At 42.3% G+C, this 24,900-nt stretch overlaps 2 protein-coding genes across 2 annotated transcripts in view; both read right to left on the bottom strand.

The window, feature by feature from the left end:
- The window catches only part of LOC138947645 (proliferation-associated protein 2G4-like), a 55,523-nt gene that overhangs the window by 5,678 nt on the left and 24,945 nt on the right, over positions 1–24,900 (bottom strand). Inside the window, exons 5-12 of the mRNA XM_070319153.1 lie at positions 18,664–18,756; positions 16,062–16,125; positions 15,536–15,614; positions 14,689–14,767; positions 13,078–13,156; positions 12,716–12,767; positions 9,303–9,397; positions 7,309–7,436 (exon numbers count right to left, since the gene is read on the bottom strand). Coding sequence (XP_070175254.1) covers positions 7,309–7,436; positions 9,303–9,397; positions 12,716–12,767; positions 13,078–13,156; positions 14,689–14,767; positions 15,536–15,614; positions 16,062–16,125; positions 18,664–18,756 — 669 coding nt within the window. The remainder of the gene's footprint in view (positions 1–7,308; positions 7,437–9,302; positions 9,398–12,715; positions 12,768–13,077; positions 13,157–14,688; positions 14,768–15,535; positions 15,615–16,061; positions 16,126–18,663; positions 18,757–24,900) is intronic.
- On the bottom strand, positions 2,567–5,838 carry LOC138946767 (uncharacterized). Its single transcript, XM_070318171.1, has 4 exons — positions 5,379–5,838; positions 4,843–5,011; positions 4,331–4,614; positions 2,567–3,998 (listed from the first exon to the last, which is right to left on the bottom strand). The coding sequence occupies exons 1-4, from the start codon at positions 5,836–5,838 to the stop codon at positions 2,851–2,853; spliced, it is 2,061 nt and encodes a 686-aa protein (XP_070174272.1). The 3' UTR covers positions 2,567–2,850.

Genomic DNA, 24,900 nt, shown 5'->3' with positions numbered 1-24,900 from the left:
ATGGGAATTAAAAATCTATCAATCAATCAATCACTGCAACACAGGAACCAAGCTTCAAGCTCACACTACCATGTTCACTGATGCACATCTGCCCAGGCTTTTATGTGGAACTAGAGTATCTGTTGACATAAAAAGGCTGAACATTTTTAAGTCGACGGCGCAAAGCGCCTAGCCTTACTAGGGGGGTCCGGGGGCATGCTCCCCCGAAAAAAATTTTCTCCAAAGAACCCAGATGGTGCAATCTGGTGTCATCTGAGCTCCAAGTTTGCCATTAAATTCTGTTTTTAGAATCAGAGTTTTTAGTACCAATTTTTGATTTTTTGAAGAAAAAAAATAATATATACATGTATTATATGGTTGAAATTTGTTAAAAAATTGATCTGTTGAGACAAACAGGAAAATGTAACTTGTAACACAATCTGGTTTACTTTCAAACATAAAAGTTACAAAGGCTCACCAATAAGAATTGCCAACTTAAGTTACTTTCCCATGATCTCTCTAACAATGAGTTTTTAAAAAAAAGTATAAAAAAAAGAAGAAAATAAGGCTCAACGCATAGATTTTTCTTCGATTTGTGGGTTAGCGGTTTGGGTACCAGCCCAGCTCCAACCCTTGCTTAAATTTGGTAAATATAGTTCGAAGATTACGAATACGATCAGCACAGTGACATTCGAATGGAGAAAAACTGAAACAGATGCGCAAAGTTCAGATCTAGAGCGGTGTTCTTCGCTTGACTTGAGCCAAAATCTGTTCTTCTTCTGCCGTATAAAATCGAAAGAAAATCAAACAATTCAGGAGCACTGTGCCTTACTTGAGCAGAAAAAAACCCACGTTGATTGTCCTTCAGAGAAGAGCACGTTTCAATGTGCTTCTTCCTGCGGAGATGGTCAGTAACAGTTAGTAGGTGTTGCAGACGATGCACCATGCTGAACCACGGACACCAATTTTTGTAAATCGGGTGCCGACGCGCTGTTTGTCTCTATTCACTTCCACAACAGCCGACACCCACTCCCATTTCCATTTGTTCGCGCATCCAGTGTCATCGAATCTTTGACCACGTTTTACAACACGCGCGATCGACATTTTCACTGGTACACTGCGTTCAATGCTGTCGCGTGCCCGCGAATCAACAGCGAGCTGTTTCACTCAAAGTTCAAGTAACTGAGGCGGGCGGTAGCAGTGCGTGAACAAAGTTTTCGCGGGCTTTTGCGCTAAGGCAAAAGTAACCGGTGCTTTTTTTGTGTGCCTCCCCCCTTTATTGTTTCGGCGGACACTTTTGCTTTTTCGGCGGAACAAAAATTTCGGCGGAAATCCGCCGTTCGGCGGACAATTCCCATGCCTGAACATTGTCACGTTTCAGAACACACCCATTAAATATCCAAGGAAGGAAAAAGTGTTCTGCCGGGTCTGAACAAATCATTCCATGTGGAATGAATTTAACAGTGGATGTGACACGGTTGGATTTGGAAATATGAAAACACATACTAATATCGTATCACCTGTGCAAATACATGTAATAGTACTTGCAGCTACAAGTCAGACAAAAGTGTACATCAACTTCTTCAGCTAAAGACAATGCAACAACAAGTCACATTTGTGCTTGACTTCACTGTTCTTTGTTCTACAATACTGCAGCATGAGCACCCACTTGTGACGTTTGCAATCAGTTATATATACTACCACAGGTATATGACTATCACCCTTCATCGTCTCTGTAGACAATCAGTTATATATACTACCACAGGTATATGACTATCACCCTTCATCGTCTCTGTTGACAATCAGTTATATATACTACCACAGGTATATGACTATCACCCTTCATCGTCTCTGTAGACAATCAGTTATATATACTACCACAGTTATATGACTATCACCCTTCATCGTCTCTGTAGACAATCAGTTATATAATTGTGATGCACTCCCACAAAAGGTACACAAAGTGAAATTTTGGCTAAATGTAGTGCTTGGTACCACAAGAAACTACAAGAAATAAGCTTTCTGGTGGTGTAAGGTTTATTTCTGTAGCTTAATTCTAAGTTGAGTAAAACTGTTTTAAAGTTGACATATGTATGAACCGCCATTTTGAGAAATCGCCGTTTAAAGACAAACAACTGGGTATGCACAAAAACTCCTTAGCAACAGGGGTTTAAACTTCTCCAAAGTCAATGAAACTTGGCAGTTATGTTGGCCATATATCTCTAAATAAATTTAAGTGCAAACTACTATGCTGGATACCTACATTTTTGTTACAACAGCCTTTAAAAAGTACCATGTTTTGGCGTTCAAACCAAAAAATCGCGACAGAAATGACTTAAAAAAACAATCATGGAAACAACTCTAATGGTTTCATGTACTAAACTGTTGTTGAAAACAATCATAAAATATGATTATGATCTAGTATGGCATGATTAATAATAATAATAACAACAAATTGAACAATAATTATTAATGATTTAAAAATGTTTGTTTTAAACCAAACAAACAAACGAGCAAAACATGGATTCCATGCAACATGTTCACCAACATTTGAACATTCAAATTCACTTGCCTGGAAAGCATGGAGATGCAGCTGCAGGCTTATGTTGAGGAAAATCATTTGAAGCAGAAGGATATATCCATTGTGGAATATAAATAATCCAGATTGCGGCGATAAATCACCACACCAAAGCACAACATGTCTAAGCCGGACAGGCAGTGTCTCAAATCCACAGTTTTCAAATCCACAATTTTCACTTTTAAGTCCAGAGAATAATAATTATTATTAGCATTATAATTGTTTACACTGAAATAATAATTCACACCTTTGTATTCAATTGTTTGTTTGTTTGTGTTTTTTGTGTTCTTTCTTCAAACATCGGGGTGAGGACACAACACATCTTGTTTGTCTGGAGTGACAAAAGCCCTGATGTTCTGAAACAAATACAGTTTCCTTTCCCTGGACAAACCAGGTGGTGGGATGACAGGAGGAAGAGCATCCCTGAGAGTTCTCACAGCGCGGACATCCGTCAACATCCTGAACTCCGTTTCATCATCACCAAGAGATTCTCGGAAGAAAACACTGCCTGGCACTTCTGACGAGAATCGGAAATGGCCAACCTTCTTCATTCCTGGAAGCGGTCGGAAGAACGGAGAGAGGAAGGCCTGCCAGTTGTATGACGTGACATGAATTTGTCCGTTTTCGGTGGTAACCAGCTGAGGAACATTCACTTTCTTCACCGAAGTGCTCCGTCGAACTGCATCACACAAATCGTCAAGGCAGTGAACCTCCGACTTCCTGAAACATTTTTTGAGGAGGCCAAAACACCAGTCAGGTGAGAATTTGGTGTGGCCAGGAGGCATGAAATTGATGGTGACTGTTTGATGCTGGCCCGTCATTACTCGCCAAGCGAAGTACCAGAGCACAAACTTATTCTTATTCTGGCCAGCACAATTATCACAGTGCAGGTCAGCATGCGACTCCCCAAGGCCATAGTTTCCGAAGAAATGATGAAGGTAGGAGATGACAGCGTTTGACCCCTTAGTTGTTGAAGCCCCTTCATCGATCAAATAATTGATTTGCTGTGGGAGGCCTTCACAGTTTACACCAAATATGCCTACTTTTCTGGGAGTCATGAAGTAGATAGGGCCTGGCTGGTAGGGACTGTGAGGAATATGCACCTGTTGGGCAAAGTCAAATGAGTAGTGCATGGTGATGTCCCTGCTGCACGGCTGATTGGGGCCCAGACTTGTCACTCTTTGTTCAGCAACCACTTCCTTACTGACTGCAGTCTGCCTGCGATAAAGTAATCTTTCCTCATCGACCTTCTCCAAGTGCTCCATTTGCGTCCGAAGAAGTTCCTGCTTTTCTTCGTCTGTTATGTTAGCTGCCCGAAAAATTCGGTAGTTGTTTTTCTGGCAGACGAAACAGAGGTCGGTCATCGGCTTGGAAACCACAACAAAGGGAAGGAGAGCTGCCCACAGTTTCCGGAAGGTCGACACGCAAACAGAACGATGACCTGTGCAAAGAAAATAAACAGTTATCAGAGAAAGATACATGCATAGAAACAACAGAAAATAGTCAGACAGACAGGCAGAGAGAGAGAGAGAGGGGGGGGGGGGGGGGGGGGGGGGGGGTATTACCCCCCAGCATGATGATTTTGTGCTATTAAAATTCCCCTCTAAAAAAGTAAATAGAACACCAATGAAAGTTTATAACTATAAGCTTCTGTTGTTGCTGAGAATGAAAAAAATGTGTCCAATTTTACTGGTGTAGCTGTGCACACCTCTCTCTCTCTCACACACACACACACACACATAATTATGAGATAAAATACAACAATATAGCTACCTTGTTCTTGGCAAGCTGCTTGGAAAAGCTCATGAACTCGTCCTTTCGTGGTGGAAGATGGCAGTAAAAGGATGTCGTCTCTGTTGAAGCCAGGAACACGACCAGGGAGTGACACAGCGTGGTCTTCCGCGTAGTTTTGAATGAATCTAAAGACTCTGTTGGTGTCGTCATGGGTCAGCGATTTCGTGTTGTTTTTTCTGCCCCCTCGTTTACTTTGCCGAGGACAGGGACCACCTTGCTCCTTGAAATGGGCCATTAGGTTTCTCAACCTCTTGTCTCCAACACTGCAAAACATTGCACAATTTTTTTTAAACAAGCACACATACACTCTGAAGGGACAAACAGGACAAAACATTCAATATTATAACACCGTTCTTCACAAACAATATAGGGGCTCTTACGACCAGGCGCCCTTGAACTAAATATCATCATCATCATTAACCAGTACACCCAGTGGTGTATGTGTAGGGCAGCAACTGAACTAAATATAACACTACCAGAACATAACTCACCCAGTAAGAAACATGAATGTAGTTTTGCAGACAAGTCGATTCAGGATTGTGTAGGTGACCCTCGTCTTCTCGCGTTCCTTCTTCTGAGCTCCCTTCTTGCTGCTTTCAGTGTAGGGGCCCTGTGCCATGTTGGCACTAAAAACCCCCATGACAATCATGTCCACTTCATCTGAAAACAAAGATAAAACTATCAAAATGGTACACAGTTTAACATCATTATAATAAATGCTCACAAAATCACAAATTAGAATCACATTTTGCTTTCCAAATACATACTCTTTTCATTGCAGTGAATAGCAGCATTTTACAACCATCGTGAGGTGATGTGTAAATATTAGTAGTGACTTGCATACAAAATATTAATCAAACAAAAAATATACATCATCAGCATAATGCACTGGATTATCATTAATTCTGCCACTCTATTCATTAAAAAAGAAATTTAATATCAAGAGAAAAAAGAACATGCACACTGGTAATTCATGCCATGACCAAATAAAAATATGTAAGACATTGATCTCACCTTTTTGTCATACCATAGAGATTCAGTTGAAAATCCACCACCTCCTGATGAGTGAACTGGGCAATGCACCCCCTTCTCTCCTCTGGGCACACATCACATTCAGCCGCAACTTTGATTTGTTTGCACTTGCATGCAAATTGTTCAACTGCTTCAACAGTTGGAAACGCAAAATTCCCAGCAAGGTTGTGGAATTCTTCACAAGAACTGTGAGCTTCTCCGGTAACTGTCACTACCTCCTCGTGAATTAGTGGTGCTGCATCGTCTTCAGCGTCGCTTTCTTTCTCCGACTCGGTGTCAAAATCGCCGGCGTTGCAGTCCGTTTCCTCATCAGAGTCACTTTCATCTTTGGCTGGATCTTCAATGAAGTACTCTTCGATGAGACTCTGAAGCTCGATTTGATCTTCACCAGACAAATTTGCGGCATTGCTTTGATTTAGAAGTGAAGCAAGACGTTTTTGCTTTCGTTCAGCCATGTTTTTCGTCCACACATCGACACAGAGCATGGAAGAGTAACTTCCCCTGGTGCGTTTCAGCCAATCGTAAGAGGCGTCTTTTCAGGTATCCAAGGGGAAAATGCGTAGCTTGCTCTGATTGGTTTAAATGTCAGCTTCTGTTTACCATATTTGGAAGGCTTACACCTCCACGCTTCCCGCGGAAGGTTTCTATGAATGAAATGACGTCACAGAGCCAACGCTGAACTTTCCATCGGTATGCGCCATGCAGGGCTTTGTTTGAGGGAGTGTGCGGTCACGTAGCGTCAAAATTCGGGAACTTTAGCTTATAATTGGACATAATTACAGCCTTTAATGTCATTTTGTATCAATAAAATGATCGAATCTGACTATAATACTTATGTATATTATAGAAATGGGTCTATAGATGCTAAAAATGGAGATATCCCAAAATAGCCAAAAATTAGGTCAACCTGCGCTGCTCGCCTTAGAGCCGGTTCGCTGCAGCGACTTTGTGTACCCTTCGTCAGAGCGCATCACAATTATACTACCACAGTTATATGACTATCACCCTTCATCGTCTCTGTAGACGCCCATTTTTAACCTCTTGCTTCCCTTTATTAATAAACCGACCATAGGGCGTCATCGTATAAACATAAATCTTTAAAATCTCCATAACCGTTTGGAATTCTGAGTCGGGAAATCCTTTAGTAAAATGACGTCGGTGACCGTAGGCGATTGGTCAATGCATTTCAGTGCTGGAGTGTCAAGATAATCTCGGTCAAACTTGATATTAACGCCACTTGATTTTGCTTTCCAAGCCGATACAAAGTAACCATGAGAAAAGGGGCAGTTATCAATTTAACTTATCTCGAACAGTGAGATCGACAGAGCGAACAGCATGGAAACACAAATGTTTTGACTCGGAAACTGACGAGTCGATAACTGATCCGGCATGCTTGAGAACTTGCGTGTAACACTCAGTCACATTTTTCCTTTTACTTGTGAAACAGTGAGCCCGGTTAGCTTAGATGGTAGAGCACCTGACCGTCAATTCGATACAGGATGGGTCACTGGTTTTAATCTCCTAGCATGGAAAACCTTTTTCCACCAACAATTTTTCTTTATCTTTCAACTTTTTGTTTCTTGCTGTACTATTACTTATTGTATGTTTTTCTTAGTCTTCGTCCCATAGTTTTTGAGTGGTGTATGGAGGATCGAATTAATCAAAGCGTTGCATCATTTTCAAGTACTCCAGCGAACGATTTCACAGAATTTCAAATTCTAATTTAAGTAACATAGGCTTTTGGGAAAAGCCCAATGTATCACCCCACGTTGACTGCAGGTACCTTCTAATTAATGAACTTCTGATAATACCCTATAAAGATACTGGAACAAACCTTTCACCTTCATAGAAGTTCCAGATTCTGAGAGACCTTGCGTGTGATTGGTGAGAAGGAAAACACCTTCCACTAACACAGGCTATCTCACCTTCACTTCTTCATCCTCCACCTTCAGGTCTGTCTGGTAGAGTTCAGGTTCATAGGGCAGGCCCGTGATCTTCAGGGGACCGTTCGGCATCAGTATTACTGTGGCCTTGAACTGAGCCACAAACTCTCCTGAAAATGCAAAGAATCAGTTTCAGTTTCTTGCACTTAAAGAAATAACGGTTTTCCCTCAAATTTAATACCATGGTAATTATGCATAAAAAATAAAAAAGGAGTTATTTTTTTAAGTTCCCAAACCTTATGCTGACAGAGGATTTAAATATTTTTTTTAAAAGAACTGGATGTTTTAACCCAATGCCTCCCGCAGCGCCCGCTAGCGCCCGCAAAATGAGCCTTTTATAGTTCCCGTAACGCCCAATAGCGGCCGCTAAACACTAGGTCGCTTACTTTCGGTTTCGCTTTGACCTATCCCATCATTCAATACCGCTAATACGCACTTCCGTTTCCGGAGGAAGTAAGGTGTTTTCCTGTGAAAACTGCATGGCAAAACTAAAAGTGGTTCGATTTTTGTGATTTTTTAAAGTTTGTCAATTTTTTGTGTGGCCAAAATGGAGAATCTTAGCAATGGCGACTTCTGGCGTGCCATCATGGGCGAGAGTGATAGTGATGAAGGTGGTTTTGAGGGGTTTTCTTTGGACGAAATTAACAAGAAGGACGAAAGTGACATTGACCTAGATGTTGTTGTGAACGATGAACAGCTTCTGAGGGAATTTGAATCGAGTGACAGTGATCGTGATAGTGATAACCATGGTGATAGTGGTGACAGTGATATAATTTTACCTCTTGCTGCTCCAAATCCTCGTCGAAAAAAAAAACGGCTGTCAAAACAGAATCGTAATGAACTGACAACAAGGTGGAGTGATAGAACTACTCCTGTCCAGCCAAAAAAGTTCGATGTTGGTGTGACACCTGTCGGTCCCCGAAACTGTCTTTGGGTGTGTCATCTGCGATCTTCACTTGTGCAAAGGAGAATGTTTCGCAGAGTTCCACCAGCACCTGGGTCAGTCCATCCACTAACTACTTTGTCTCTTATGTGCATCTTCTGTTAATTTTAGTGACTGACAAAATTAGCAAGCCAACAACGCAAAGTTTTGTATAGTTTTTATTAACTCTGATAACAGAATGTCATATCACTGATACTTTCGAAATGAGCATTGTGTAACGTAATACAAACTGGTCATGAAAAAACACCTAGCACCATTATAATAACTGTTATTTTTATTAAATGATGTTGCTGACTGACTAGCAGTTGTGTATAATTTACAATTTTGCCACTTGGAACATTTTTGTGCCTAAAAAAGCAAGAGAAGGGGACTAGAATATATTCTGAAAACGTGGATTTTTTGCATCAGTCAACTTTATCATTTTTTTTCAAGCTGTGGATTAAGGTAAAACTCTCCTGGTGTTTCATTTTAAAGAAGTTAAATCTTTCAGCAATTTTTAGATCCAAACTACATTAAAATGTGAACAGTAGTTATTTTTATATGATTTTTTAAAGTTGGTAACCGGGTGCCTTGTACGGAGTTACTCCCCTTGCACTGGGAAATAGATAAGCAACAGGCTCTCAGAATGCGGGAGGCAAAGGGTTAAAGAACAAAACACTGCTAAAAATCCTAAAAGACAGACGGTTTCATCTTTTTGAAAAAAAAACCACCACAACACAAACAACAACATTTAACACTTTCTACCCCAGCTATTGTTGACCAAGTGGTTTTTTTTTAGCCGAGACCAGCTGTGCTGCAGCAGGTCACTCGGAATAATAGTAACTGTGTAGAAACTGTTTATCAACACTCTTGAATGCAGGCGTTAGATCGACGTTACAGGAAGCGACTGAAGCTAACAGTCTGAGCGGATATATCCGTACCTGGTCAGATAGAGCCATATACTTTTATATATACGGATACATCAATACCAGGGAGACAATTAGTTAAATAGAGAAAACCGGGCCTGTGACTGTTGACGTCAAAATGAACTTACCTTCCCGCTCGTATAGAACCCCGAAAGGCTGCATCAGTTCGTGTTTGACGCACTCCACCACACCCATCTTGGCTTTCTTCTCGTCATCAAACAACCTGTCAAACAGCATCATTCTTCATCACCAAACTGGTTTTTAGAGATAAGAATGAAAAATGGTCAGAAAAGAGGAAAAAGGTATGCATAGTTTCAACATGATGTGATAGGGTTGAGTGGAAGGGGGGAAATAGGCCAGGAAGCATAAATGAGATGCCAAGACAGAGGCTGCGATAACGTGACTTTTAATTAACGTACACCAGAAAGCAGACACCAGAAAGCAGTGTAGTTCCTTCCTCAATATACAGCCGCACACAACTCGTCGGAACTTGAATTACGATCCCGGTCGAAAGTCACTAAACCCAGCTCTAAAACGTTTGTTCAACTGAACACACACACAAAGTCTCTCTAAACAATCCTCGAATCACTCCTTCGCCAAAATACAGTTATAATGGCCCAAACTACACTACTTGCATTGATTATTACAGAAACACAAACATCGTTCAACTACAACTAAAACATCACAATCCAAGATACGCACACTGACACATCTTCACACTTCGAAATCACACCGGGTACTCTTCTAGCCCATGCTATTATTCTGACTCACGCGCGCACCCGTTCAAACAATCAACCAATAAGAAACCAGCCTCCATACACACCTACAATTTGCTACAACACACAATAATCCTAGCGGGAGACACAACTTGGGTCAGGGGAAGATAATAGACAGGGAGTAAAAGAGAGGGACAACAGCACATGAAATCGCCACACGGCTACAATGAGAAAAAAGATTTTCATCGATTTTTCATCCCTGGCAGGTAATCATTCATACATGATCATGGTGTTTAACATCAAATTAAACACGTCCAACTTTTCATACCACAGGGTCCCCACTGGTTTTTAGAAACAAAATTCCATGACTTTTCCATGACTTTCCATGAGCCTCAATAACATTTTCCATGACTAGATCCACAAGTCGCCATTTCCGAACACGCAAACTTTTTACGTCTTGTCACTGCCAGTTTTGACACTGGCTTGCTTTGCACTGAATCTGAGTCAGTTTCTACGCAGTGTCTCTTCGACAAGCAAGTCAAACATTTGCTACGCAGTCAGATTATCGGTAATGTTTGCTGGTCCTGTCATTTCACTAAACTGGACCAGCCACCGTTTGTATCCATCTGCACTTTCGTAAATTCCGTTTCGTAACCGTCACTGTGACTTGACGAACTGTCATTTTTTTCACCGCGATACACAGTTCATTGCGAAGATCTTCCTCGGTAATTCGTTACAATTTCGCATACTTTTTGTTGTCAACAAACTCGAAAGAAAGTTTCAAACTCATCATCCTCCATCTTGCTTGTCGAAGCGCTAAAGTACTTTATCGATGCAAAAACATAAGCAGAAAACTTCGACGAAACCGACTCAAATGCAGCGCAGACAACATGACGAGATAACGGAAGGAAGTGAGCCTCGCTTTGGCTCAAGTGCCGTTAAAAATACCGTTATTCTCGTATGCAAATACGAACGAGAAGTTGGTCATACGAACAAGCCTTGTGCTGGCGACGCAAATCGCTACTGGCTGGCAAAGGGGGAGGGGATGGCTGGGCAACGAAAATCGCCGCTGGCGTGCTAAAGGTTAATTTTTTTTCTTTCTTATTTTTGTTAAATTCCATGACTTTCCATGACTTGAATTGAAATTCCATGACTTTCCAGGCCTGGAAAATTAAAAATCAAATTCCATGACTTTCCAGGTTTTCCATGACCTGTACGAACCCTGATACCAGAAGGAATTAACAAGTCGCGCAAGGCGAAATTAATACATTTAGTCAAGCTGTGGAACTCACAGAATAAAACTGAACGCACTGCATTTTTTCACCAAGACCGCATACTCGTAGTTTCGTCAGTCCACCGCTCGTGGCAAAGGCAGTGAAATCAACAAGCCAGAATAGTGCGGTAATGGTCACGCTGAGCGGGATAGCACGCTTTTCTGTACCTCTCTCCGTTTTAACTTTCTGAGCGTGTTTTTAATCCAAACATATCATATCTATATGTTTTTAGAATCAGGAACCGACAAGGAATAAGATGAAATTGTTTTTAACTTGATTTCGGACATTTTATTTTTATCATAATTTTTAATTTTCAGAGCTTGATTTTAAACCGAATATGACATATTTATATGTTTTTGGAATAAGAAAATGATGAAGAATAAGATGAACGTAATTTTGGATCGTTTTGTAAAAAAAAATTTTAATTACAATTTTCAGATTTTTAATGACCAAAGTCATTAATTAATATTTAAGCCTCCAAGCTGAAATGCAATACCAAAGTCCGGCCTTCGTCGAAGATTGCTTGGCCAAAATTTCAATCAATTTGATTGAAGAATGAGGGTGTGACAGTGCCGCCTCAACTTTTACAAAAAGCCGGATATGACGTCATCAAAGACATTTATCGGAAAAAAAAAACAACGTCCAGGGATATCATTCCCAGGAACTCTCATGTCAATTTTCATAAAGATCGGTCCAGTAGTTTAGTCTGAATCGCTCTACACACACACACACACAGACAGACACCTCGTCTCGATTCCCCCTCTATGTTAAAACATTTAGTCAAAACTTGACTAAATGTAACAAGAGGCGAAGCCATCAAGGCTCACGTAAGAAATCGACAAACAGTAACACAAACTCAATCACTCCGTCACACATACACACACACACACACACACACACACACAGAAAGAGCATAGGTGAAACTGTGCAAGAAAGCGAGACACTAGATCTAGATCTGTCTGTCTGCATGTAGCCTACTTACAGGACACGAATGCCAACTAGTCTCGGCGCGCTCAAAATAATAATGACCGAGACTTTCAGTACTTCCTTCGCGTGACGTCTAACCCTCTTACGTCATAATGTGACGTCAATGTAATGTGACGTCTTCAAATGTTAGAGTTTCTACCACAGACATACACACACACGCACGCACAAACACACACACACACACACGCACAAACGCACAGACAGACAAAGTTATGATCGCATAGGCTACACTTACGTGAGCCAAAAAGGAAGAAATCCTCTAAAAGGAGAAAGACTCATGCTTGAAGCCTTAATTTACCAAGTGTGCATGAGTATGTACATGCATGCGTTACACAGTTGCTCTTCTGGCTTGCTTTGCATATTCTTTCAAAATAATGCTCTGATATTTTCTACATTTTTCATCTGAATTTCTTCTAGTTGTTCCAAGCTCCTCTGAAACAAGCTGCATCCTTTACAACCACACCTTTACAAAAACTTTCCTAAGCAAACTACGGGGAAAAAAATCTTTCTCCTGTGCTCAACTTACTGAAATGTGACTTGTATCACAGAGAATGGTTTGCTTACCTGAGTGTGAATGGCATCAGACCAAATTTCTTGTCTGTTTCGCTCAAAAATTCTGAAACAGAAAGAGAGTTCTTTGAAATACACAAATCAAGTCACAAATTTAACACTAGAAAAAAAGAACCACAGTGAGAACTTTGGATCGACAACCACTTGAAATAACAGTAAATCTCACAAAGTTGTTATCAAGATTTACCACAGATGTTTACACCACCAAAATCGAGAAAAGTTATTATCAGTGTAATTGTGTTTATTTGGCAACCATTTTATGGAAGCTGCATCTCTTCTTTTACTACTTTTAACTATGGCTGCAATAACTAAGAAAACCAAAAACCAAAATGTGGCAAATGAAAGTGTGGACTTACGCCTTGATGCCTTCATTTTGAGCTGATAGATGATGTCTTTCTTTTTGTAGACTGTGGTCCGCGTGTCCAGCTCTCTGCCCTGCACGTCATTCATCGTATTTCACACTAACCTGAGGGAACACGCTTTAGTTATAATAAAAATACAGTACTACTTCTCCCTCATTCACTCATGTTTTTGCAGGAGTGGGTTTTTAGGTGTATGACCATTTTTATCCCGCCATTAACTCTTACCAGTTCGCTCCCTTACCCATCGTAAGCAAGCTTACGATGCCCCGCTCCCTGTAGTTTTCCACTGACCAATTATCTAATTATCGAAAAAAATTGGTTATATTACATTGGATGGGTCGGCCAGTGGATAAACTCATATGTTAGACACACTTTATGACAGAAACAAGCTGGGTTTTTGTTTTAAGTTAGTTATAGGAATGCATTATTAGGCCCCCCCAAAAAATAGTCTGTTAACGGTAACATAGGCCCCAAAAATAGGGTCGGTAGGTCGGGACTCCCCCCCCCCCCCCCCCAAAAAAAACATATTTTGAAGTTATTTTGCCCAAAAACAAAGACTCCCCCCCCCCCCCCCCCCCCCTCCAAAAAAACATTTTTGTAAGTTATTTTGCCCAAAAACAAAGACTTTTTTTCTCTTTCCCAAATGCCAAAAAAAGTCTAGGGTCGCGCGAAAAAAATCGGGTCGGTCGGGATACCGTAAACAGACTATTTTTTTTGGGGGGGGGGGGGGGGGCCCTTAGGCATGCGTATGTCATGAAACGTCCAACTTTGAAATTTGGGTGGGGGTATTGAGGTGACAATAACTTTTTTGTTTATCAGCAAAACTCAATAAAACTTTGCTATGTTACGTAAAATGAATGCCAAAACAGACTAGTTAGCAGCATATCTAAAATAAACTGAACACAAAAAAAATGTCTTCTTTGTGTTCGTCAGTGTTCCAAAAAATGGGCGTACAAATTTCAACAAAAATCATGTTGTCACCCCCATAACCTTTTTTACCTTTAAAGATAGCACAATTCTCTTTGCAAATATGAAAAGCTTATTCATTTTCCTTTCATTTGATATATAACTTTCTATATTTCATTTAGAATATGACCCCAGATAGCCACTCGGCAAGTAGGCACCAACAGCACCGTAAAATATGCCCTAAAACCCCCGAACTGGTAAGAGTTAAGGCAGACATATGCCGTTGTGCGCATTTAGTCTTATGCTTTCGAGTACACACGAAGGGGGATAAGGCACTTGCAGGTTTGCACATAAGTTGACCAAGGAGATCGAAAAAATCTCCACCCTTAACCCACCAGGCGCAGCCTGTGATTGTGTGTATGTAAGAATGTGTGTTTATGCCTTTGTGCGTGTGTTCAAGTGTGTGTGTGTGTGATCCAGTGTGTGTTTGTGTGTGCGTGCATGTGCTCTTCACTTTGGGTATGCAATGCCTTGGCTGGTTGATCGACTGTACCAAAGGCATTGCACTTCTACTTTTTTATTATTTTCCTTTCAATTGTCAACACTGCAAGCCAGGCCAGCACACCATTTTGTTCAATGGAGAGGCCACAATGATTGACTAAACAAGAGAGAAGTGGATGTGCAATCAGCATAACTCACCTTCCCCTCTCCTGTGCTGACCAGAATGTCAATGGCGTAGACTTCATGCACCTCAAACTCGCATTTCTCGTGCTCCTTCCTGACAACACAAAAAACAATCACTTATTAACTCATTGTCTCCCAGGTACGGATATATCCATACACACTCATATGGCTATCTGACCAGGTACGGATATATCCGTACACACAGTCACATTGAATCGGCTCTCATCCGCATTCTGCTCAGACTGTTAGCTTCAGTCGCTTCCTGTAACGTCGATCTAACGCCTGCATTCCAGTGTGTTGATACACAGTTTCTACACAGTTACAACAATTCTGAGTGACCTGCTGCAGCACACCTGGTCTTGGCTAAAAAAAACAACAACCTTGGTCAACATTGGTGGAGTACAAAGTGTTAAAATCGGACACAACTGATGTGAACAAATGAAAGAGATAATATGCCAGCCGGAATCTCTTTGTCAAGGTAACGACCAAGCGTGACAATATTTTTCAGCACTACTAAAGTCACTGAAAACTTTACCGTATGTTATGGCAAAACTACTGAACATTTTCACAGCGGGTGAAAGGTGACATAAAGACTGCCAAAACGTTCATGGCTATTCCGACAGAATAAATCATTGCAACATATCTTAAGTATTTAAACAAAATAGAAGTTACTACAATGTATTTCCACAAACTATTTTTACGAATCTCTATAGCTGAATTTGAAACTTCATAACGAGAAGTAACTTAACAGAGTTGATATTTTTGCACCAGAAGTTCAGTAAAGCAACAAATATAGCACATAAGACCTTGAACGAAGAAAAATGTCACAGATCCATCAGAACATGAATTCTGAAGTGTTTACCTCTGAGCCTCAGAGGGGTTTTGTATAAAAGCTTTCTCTCCATCTATTACGTTCTTCAGCAGTTGGTGGGACAGCATGCCTGAAACACAAGGCGCCCAATTAACATTTCACACAGGCATCAACATCACACAGAAAAGTATCCATTAACATCAAATTCAGAGAAGTGTCTTCATCAACGTCACACAGAGAAGTGTCTCTTGAACATCATTGATGTGCAAGCCTGAGTGAGACTAGCGACTGTCAGGTAAGGAGGAGAATGTCAGGACGTTTGTTTACAGACATCAAGCCGGATTGACCATCAGGTGGTATTCACACGTTTCACAGAGCATAAAGCTCAGTTGTCTTTGAAAGCAGATTTCAATACGAATGTTAAAATGCTCATTACAACTTCACACTGTGAGTAACCCAACATATATATAGACAGTATACTAGAGGCATTACAAACTGATGCAACATTGTCAAAAAATAATGGAAAGAGAGAGAGCACACACAAAAGTAGACAAAAGAGCGAAGACTTGGAACTTACCCTCAACAGGTTTACAGTTGTAGGCCTCTGCCACCTTCTGAATGCCATCTGTCACCTGGTAGTTCTGAAAATCACAACAAGTAATCTATACATTCCGTTTTCTATGCTAAACCAGACAATGACTGGGGTGGTTGGGTTCACTGCAGCCCAATGTCTTCAGTATGCAACATGGGCTTGCAGTTTATTTCAAACAACTCAAAACACGAAGCTGCACTTTATTTCAAACAGCTCAAACGTGAAGCTCTCTGAAGGTGTCAATGCAAACTGACTTGAGCAAACAAAATGGTTCACCCAAAGCAGGGCACAATATAGAATCCAGGTAAAAATAAAAAAATAAAAAGTATGTTAATTGCACTGCATTTGCCACAAGACAGGTCTGAACTCAAACTAGGAGAATAGAAGTAGTATTGCCACATCGCCCAGTGCCAACTGAGGACACAGTGAAAAGGCACTTTTTTTTCACTTTAAGTGAAAAATTGATGTTTGTGAGTCACATTATGTATCAAATAAAACTGCTGGGGGGTACGGGGGGCAACGCCCCCTGTACGTTGAAAAATGTTACGATCTGAGAGCCATTATTTGGCCTCCCCTGCAAATTATTTACACAAAACAGCAACAATTATATCCTCCTTCAAAGCAATTGATAACAGCACAACCAAGACTTAATTAATCAACAGACAAATGCCTCATGAACAGTTCAGTTTACACTAAAGAAAAAGTCATACCTGAAGTCCAAGGAAATTGTTTCCAATCAAAAAGTTTTCAGTTCTGGGATGTTGGGTCTACCTCACTCTCAGCTCGAGAAACAAAAACTTGTTGCATGAATCCAATGTGAACTTTAACAACCTAACCTTGTCACCACACACCATGACATGTTAATTCCAAGAATAATAAACTGAAACACAGTTATGAAGTTGGTAGACAGAACAGATTTCAAGTCCAAAAACTAAGCCATATGTAGTTGGTGATACAGATAGTCCTCCAAAATGACACTGACAGAAAAAGTGTAGATCTTGAACAATGCAGAACTTCAGAAGTCCAGGAAAAATGTATCAAAAAATGTATCAACAAGTTTTCAGTTCTGGGATCCCGGATGTCACTCATCATTGATCAAGAAAACAAAAACTCGAGAGTTGCTTGTGTCCTTTTTTTGGGTACAACACTAGGCCTATTTGATAGGTTTGGAGCAAATGATGCAGAACCCTGTACCAGTCACATCAATCTTCTTCAGCCAAGTTCGATGCTCTGTGTTTGTGTCATTCTTCTCTGCTAGCCATTCCCACTTCCACTTGTTTTTTATACCCGCCTCCAGTTTCTCAAGCTTAGATGGATCGTCATCTTCACTGATGTACGGCATGTTGAAGCGAAATTTGCAACGGTTTTCACAACAAACTTTCTTGCATCGACAAATCGCATACACCTAGAAAAATGGCGGCTTTAGAAATGCCCGGATTCTCTCCTCCCGCCAAAAGAGCTTCAAAACTCGGATTGGAATCTCTGGTCAAAATTCAACCGAGCGAAACGAACCACAAATTTTTTTTCTGATTTTTTTTTCCGCAACAAAATTCAAAAACCCGGAATTTCCGGCACCTGGCCGGAAGAGTGGCAACCATGAAAGTGCGTGTTCGTCTTCACTGCCTCTCGCGGCCATTTTCGCGTCACTATTTCAAACTGCTTGGAATACCGTAATTTTCATTGGAGGGCTGTGATATTTTGCAACCAATCAGAGAAAGCCTTACATCTTTCCCATACAAAAAACCGCGAACCACCGGAAGCTACATCTCCGTCAGCATGTCGGTGAATATTACTCGTGTGAGTTTCACTAAAATTTGGTCTGAAAACTTCCATCGGCATACACGGTTAAAATGCAGTTTATAAAACATTAACTTCTGTTTCATTTAAGCCAAAAATCAAAAGAATCGAGCGAGAAATGACTTATTCCCAACAATTATGCTGCGCAAAACTGGACCCGAAAAATGCGAAACTCGGCCGATCAAAAGCCTGAAGAGGTTGCGATCTCGGCTCGCTCAAAGCAAAGTGATTTCGAACTAAAATGACCATATCTCGAGAACTACTGCACCAATTTAAATAAAACAAATTGCTATGTGCTCAGAATGTTAATCTCTTTAAAATGGTGTGTTTCTTGTCATTCAACCATTAATTTCAAAATTTCATGTCATTGCCACAGCAATCATGTAGTTAGCTACTAGCTTTGTCCTCAAATGATGCCCAAAATTTCTCAACTAAAATGACCATATCTCGAGAACTACTGCACCGATTTAAATAAAACAAATTGCTATGTGCTCAGAATTTTGATCTCTTTAAAATGGTGTGTTTCTTGTCATTCAACCATTAATTTCAAAATTTCATGTGTCATTGCTAATAGAAGCTGCAAAGCAAGTCAACACTTTATATTATCAGAGAAGACATTAAGAAAAAGTGAAAAAGGAGGAAAACCAGGCGGAGAAGAAAATGGTGTGTACATACTCTGTGAACATGAGTTAATCATCTGAAAAATGGCTTTGGTAGCCTCTGAAAAGGCAGCTTCTGTGAAAAAGGTAGAAGAACCCCTAACTCTTGCTATATGCAATGCTAGACTCACCTCATTACCAGGTTTGACGAGTCGCAAAGCTGCTTCAGCGGCCATGTGAGCGGCCGTCAGTACGTCCCCTTTGCGACCCTTCACTGGATTTTCCTGCAAAATACATGCAGCCCCAATGTTTTCACATAATTTAAAAACACATGTATGTAAACAAAACAACAAAAAAATCACTTATTATGACAATGTTGTTTATATATATATAGTCTGTGCTGCATGAGGGAAGTCTGCTTAGAAGAGAAATTTTCCGGCAGCAGACCTGCCTACCCCTGAAATGTACCATGTGTAGTTTTAGGTGTGAAAATAAGGCAAATGTGTAGTTTGGCAGGTGAATGTGTAGTATTTCAATTCGATCAACCCAAACCGCAAAACAGAACAGTTAATTATACCGTACTAAAACAAACACTCAACACTCCAAACAAAACTATTACAATGTGAACAATACTCCTCATACAAATACAAACAAAGCCCCCACAAAAATACAAGCCAAGCATTAAGTTTATTTGTTAAGAAAAAATTTATTAAGTAGTTTGGAACATTTGTTAAAAAAAAGCTATGTTGAGGGGTGTGCAGTTCATTATACTGTGGGACCCCCTATTCAAGACCTGTGACAATCTGAGAACATCAAATTTGCATATAAACAGAACAGGTTTGCGTCGGTAATAATATTGCAGATCATTGCCTCTGCTCTGGTTACCGATCCTCAAAAGTGAGCTTGTCTTGGTCTTCTTTCCCTGGCACGGGTTTCTTCACAAAACAGTCCAATTTCCTCTGCTTTGGTCGGGATTTCTCGAATTCCTGATGGAAAGTGCTTTTCTTGTGGCGGTTACACGGTCGTAAAGCCCACTGTGCTTCACTGAAAAATCCGTGTTGCACACAGTGCAGTGGGCAAAATGCTTCCCTTTTCTCAACGAAACTAGGCATGGATGCTCCTCATAGTACTTTGGCAGAAAAGCCTGGCTGGGAGTTTGACCAAGCTTCTTTTTTTTGCTCCGTGGCGGTTGATCGCCAAAGTCTTCTGAATCCGTGTTCGTCGCTGTAGCCATTTTTTTCCCTCCAGAAAGAATAAGCTACGAAGTGACCGCGTTCAGAAAAGTATGTGCTGAAACGCCCGCGATAGTTGTAATAACAGCAGCAAGACCAACTGACTACGCTACTCTCGCGGGCGCCGGGCATGTTTTGCACGCAGTACACAACCGGTTAGTACAAATTATGGATCGGAACTCGCTCGCGTTTTTGCGTATTCAAAATGTCAAAATGTGTAGTCAAAACGAAACGTTTGCGTAGTATAAGACAAGCATGCGTAGTTGCGTAGTTTGGGGACCAAAATCGTAGTTTACTACGCTCAATGTGTAGTGAAAACAGGTCTGCGGCAGGCTAACCTTGGTACTCTTTTGGGCAACGGTATGAATCAGAGGAGTAATCTGAATGCTGCCCTCACGTTTAGAGTCACCTATTGACTTTCTAGGGCGACTTTATTCTTGAGGATTGCCTTTGGTCATTGTTCAGATTACGGTTGAAAACGACGTTAAACACCAAATAAAGAAAGAAAGAATTGTTCAGATTCTAGTCCCTGCCTTGACCCGATACATTCATTCCTGAGAGGGGGAAGAGCGAGCGAGCGAGCGAGCGAGAGAGAGAGAGAGAGAAAGAGAAAGAGGGAAAGAGAAAGAGGGAAAGAGAGAGGGAGAGAGAGGGAGAGAGAGAGAAAGAGAGGGAGGGAGAGAGAGAGAGAGAAAGAGAGGGAGGGAGAGAGAGAGAGAGCAAACGAGAGTTAGTGGTTTGCGTACGCGATGTGTATGCGAGCTGGCGCGCGCGCGCGTGTGTGTGTGTGTTGTCCGTAGTTTTGTTGTTAAGGCTGATAGAGATTAAAAAAGTGTCATATTGATTTCCTGGAAGAAGTTATTACGTCTTCATATGATGTACTATGTTCTATTGATATGTATAAGTTACAGCTCCGTCCATCCATGGTATCTATCGCCTGATATATATATATATCTATCTATATAAAAAAAACAGAGATTGTGAAAGAAACAATTGAAAGTCAGCAGAGACTTTCTTCCGAGATTTGTTAAAATCTCTTAGCAGAGAAAGAGAGAGAAATAAGTATCCCTTCACAGACAGCCTATTGGGAGCATCAGACCCTCCTCAAGGGGGACCGAGATTTACAGAGCAAAGTCCTTTTGTGGGGGACCTATCACAAGGTAATCTAGTCCTAGACCAGACACGTGTTTCGACACTATTGTGTCTCATCAGTGGTCAGGTGGTACTGATGGCGAGAGTTGTCAACCCATGGTATCCAACTAAGAAGCAAACCACTCTCTGAATGGTAGCTTCTGTTGGCATGGGAGACTACCCTCATCTGACAACCCCAAGGGGATATCTGTGAAGGGAAACACTTTGATTTTAAAGGCCCGGCAGGAGTATATAAGGAGCCTGACCTTCTGCGATGGCAAATCATTTCAAACCTCTTGCAGGCAACGGACAAATACTGTTCCTACATTTTCTTTAATATCTCGGTTAAGCATGAGTTACGGTGTCAGATTTTTTGTTCGCACAGCTGGTTTTCACACATTTACCGCCCTATGCGCTTAGATAAGGTTAATTCTCCATAATAAAGAAGATATTTGTAAACAAACATTTCAATGGGGATCTTGTTCAAAGAAAAGGGCGGAGTCAACACTCTCCGACGTCACAGATTTACACCATGCGTTCCAAAAATAGCAAAACACGTGGCATGCGGCAATTTGGTTCCAGAGCATGTTGTCTCAGGTGCATGTGTATTTGTTACATCGGATATGAAGAAAAAAATGCAACTAACCTTTACCACCATTTGTGGTCTTGATAGGGTATTCCTGTGGGGTTGGGATAAAGCTCTCTCACTAGTTTGAGCACACAGTCGGGCATCATTTCTCGGTTAATGTTTACCCGTGTTGGATTGTCTTGATGTAAGCAAGACGTCTTTTTCGCCAAGAACAATGCACAATTCCAAGCACCGCGTCGGTCTAGCATGGACCAATACTTCTTGTAGAGTACTTTTCTAACGCCGGAATTCCTACGGTGTGGCAATTGGCCCGTGACTAGCCACCTGGCGATGATTTGTCACACAAGGGCTGCACCAACAAAAGGAGGAGAGCACTGCACTAGGACCCGTGTCTCCGCTTTCACCATCGCCTCCAGGATTAGATAACCACGTCTGCACCCTAACGGTACTACACACACGAGAGACAGCCTCTGTCTCGAGGTCACACGATGATGGCCCAGCACCTCTTGGTACACAAGTCGAATCTTTTATTACACACCTTCGAGTTTCAAATGGCCACTGATTCTCAGTAAATAGTCTCCGTATTGCGTTCTCCTGGGAAGTGTTAAATCAAATTTCGCCATTTATTTCCACAGACAGAAAGAGATGTCAGTGCAATACAGCTTACAGACCGCAGCCTAGCCCTTACTAAGTTACTATCACCGTCGGATGTTGAAATGTGAAACACTGAGATTTTCCCGCCTGCATCTGTCGACAACACTGATTGTGTTAGAGGCTCTCGCTGGGTGGCATAACAGACCTTGTCTCAAAGTATGCGTATACACTACGCAGATCATCACCGTTGACTTCGTCTACATGGTCTCGCTAACTATTATTTCTGTCCCTGACAGTGCCTCACAGGATGGCAGAGTTTACTTTCAAAACAGGAAGGGGAAATCTAAACTCGGTTTGTTCTAAGTGGACATGGGAAACAACGGGACTCGGATCTTGGGTCGCCCCTGGCAACACAAATGGAATAATCCAGGATATGCAAATGGTCTTCTGCAGTTTATTTCAAGGTGGTAGGGGGTTGAAAGGGGGAACGAACGGGAGGGGGGAGGGGATAGTGGTCGGTGGAGCTACTACATAAATTATACTAAGACTGCAGCAATGGACTGGTGATGTGAAATCATCACCCACACATTTCGAGGTACCCTCCCCCCTCACCATTCGGTTCACAAGCCTGTTTTTGTCCTTGGTCAGTTTGAAAATGGAAAATTTCCTAAATAAATTATCATTTAATTAATATACTTACCCGAATCACATTAGCATTGAGTCACCTGAGATGCTTATCACTGAAAAACGCTTACCCGGCTAAAGAATTTAAAGGGAAGCAACCCCATCACCAAAACGAAAGTGAAAGTAGCTTTGGTAATGGGCCAGTACACCGGGAGTTACCTCCCATACGGGTGTATGCCACGTCACTTCCTCTAGGAACACGTGCCTATTATCATACGGCTTTAAAAAATCTTAAAACCATAAGCGGGGCAGGTGGGAGGGAATACAGTATGTGATTCGGGTAAGTATATTAATTAAATGATAATTTATTTAGGAAATTTTCCATTTAATATCATATTCTTACTCCGAATCACATTAGCAGATAACATCAACAAGGCGGTGGGCTAGAAATGAATCAAAACTCACCATCAAGTTCTGGACAGGAACTGGCCTGCTGCTATGAGCGCTGGAAGGCCTCTGGAGCCATCCTGTCGAAGAGCTGTGACGTCCCGAAGATAAAAGTTTATGAAAACATCTTCGGAACGCCAATACGCAGTTGTCAGCACCTCCTCTAGACGTCTGGAGCGCAGAACTGCCAGAGAGGATGCCCACGCCCTCGTCTCATGGGCTCGGGCCGAGTCAAGTGGCAAGGAGGGCATAACCCCCCCCCTCTTTGTGCGCCTCCACTCATAAGCCTGCTTGATGAGCGAGGACACCCACCGGGCCAACGTTACCTTCGACAAATCTTTCTCGCGCCTAGTAAGGAGAGAGATAAACAACAACTTCTGAGAACTAGACCGAATCGGCTGAGTCCGGGCTAAGTACAGACGAAGTGCCCTCACAGGGCAATTGACCGAATCGGGGTCACCCGGGGCCAACGCGCTGGTCAGAGCCTTAACTCTAACCAGCGGAGAGGCCTGCCCCGGAGACTGATTCTTGGCCAGGAAATCAGGCCGGAAACGCAAAGATGCGGAACCGTCCGGCTCAAAGGAGATATCTCCAGGCTGACCCGACAGGGCGTGGACCTCGCTACCCCGTCGGGCCGTAGCCAACAAAAGGAGAAACAGCGCTTTGCGAGTGACATTGAACAGACTGGCCTCGCTTAAAGGCTCAAAATCCGCAGAACGAAGGAATTCCAGGATTAAAAACAAGTCCCACTTGGGAGCGGGCAAACGAGCTTTAGCTTCCTTAAGAGCAGCCCCTTTAATGACTGCAGCTATAACGCCCCCGACTCGAACAGAACGACCAATCTGCTGAAGAGTCGCCGAGATAGCGGAGCGCCGGACCCTCAACGAGGAGACTGAGGCGCCCTGTGAAGACATGAAAGAGAGGTGGTTAGCGACCTGAATAGAGCGCGGAGCCACCGAACTCACCCCTCTAGCTGAACACCAGGCAGTCCATGCCTTCCAGTGGGAAGCATAAACTGAAGAGGTGGACGCTCTATGCGAGCGAGCCACCAAGTCCAGAGTCAAAGACGACGCCCCAGAGCGCTTCAGCGAGTCCCGAACAACTTCCACACGTGAAGCTTCAGAAGACTGGGCTCCTCGTGTGGAATGCCTGTTCGGGGCTGCACTAGTTCCCCTCGCACGAGTGCGAGAGGAATGGGGGGCCCTTGGGCAAGCCGAAGAAGATCTGGAAACCAGACCTGCGACGGCCACAGAGGAGCGACCAGAAGAAGAAGGGCCGGCTCCTCCATCTCCGCTTTCCGGATTACTCGGCTGAGTAACGGAAAGGGAGGAGTCTGAAGATCTGTATGTGCCCCCCAACCCTCCCTGGACGCATCTGTAAAGAGGTCCAGGTCGGGGAGGGGCACGACGATCGGAACACCTCTGCAGACCCACTCCGTGTGCAACCACGGAAGGGTCGCAGACTGGAACCATCCCTGCAAAGGGATGAGGGCGTCCCAGTCCACCAGAGGAGAGTCCACAAACGGCTTCAGCGCGAACTGAAGCGGACATTTGTGGACCCGGCCCAGTGAAACCAGAAGAGCCATAGACTCCATCTGCCCCAAGATGGAGGCGAGCGAGCGGATGGAAGCCATCAGGAGAGGTAAAGTGGAGCGAATCTGAGCTTGGAGCTTGTCCACCCTTCTCTGAGAAGGCTGGACAGTCCAAGCGACCGTGTCGAAAGACATCCCCAGATAAGTGAATGTCTGTGACGGGGTCAGCTCCGACTTTACCCGGTTGATCGAGAACCCCAACCAGTTGGATTCTCGAAGA

This window comes from Littorina saxatilis, linkage group LG14 (assembly GCF_037325665.1).
Source record: "Littorina saxatilis isolate snail1 linkage group LG14, US_GU_Lsax_2.0, whole genome shotgun sequence".
Taxonomy (NCBI): Eukaryota; Metazoa; Mollusca; class Gastropoda; order Littorinimorpha; family Littorinidae; genus Littorina; species Littorina saxatilis.
Note: the sequence above shows the minus strand (reverse complement) of the source record. Positions and strands in the feature narration are given on the sequence as shown.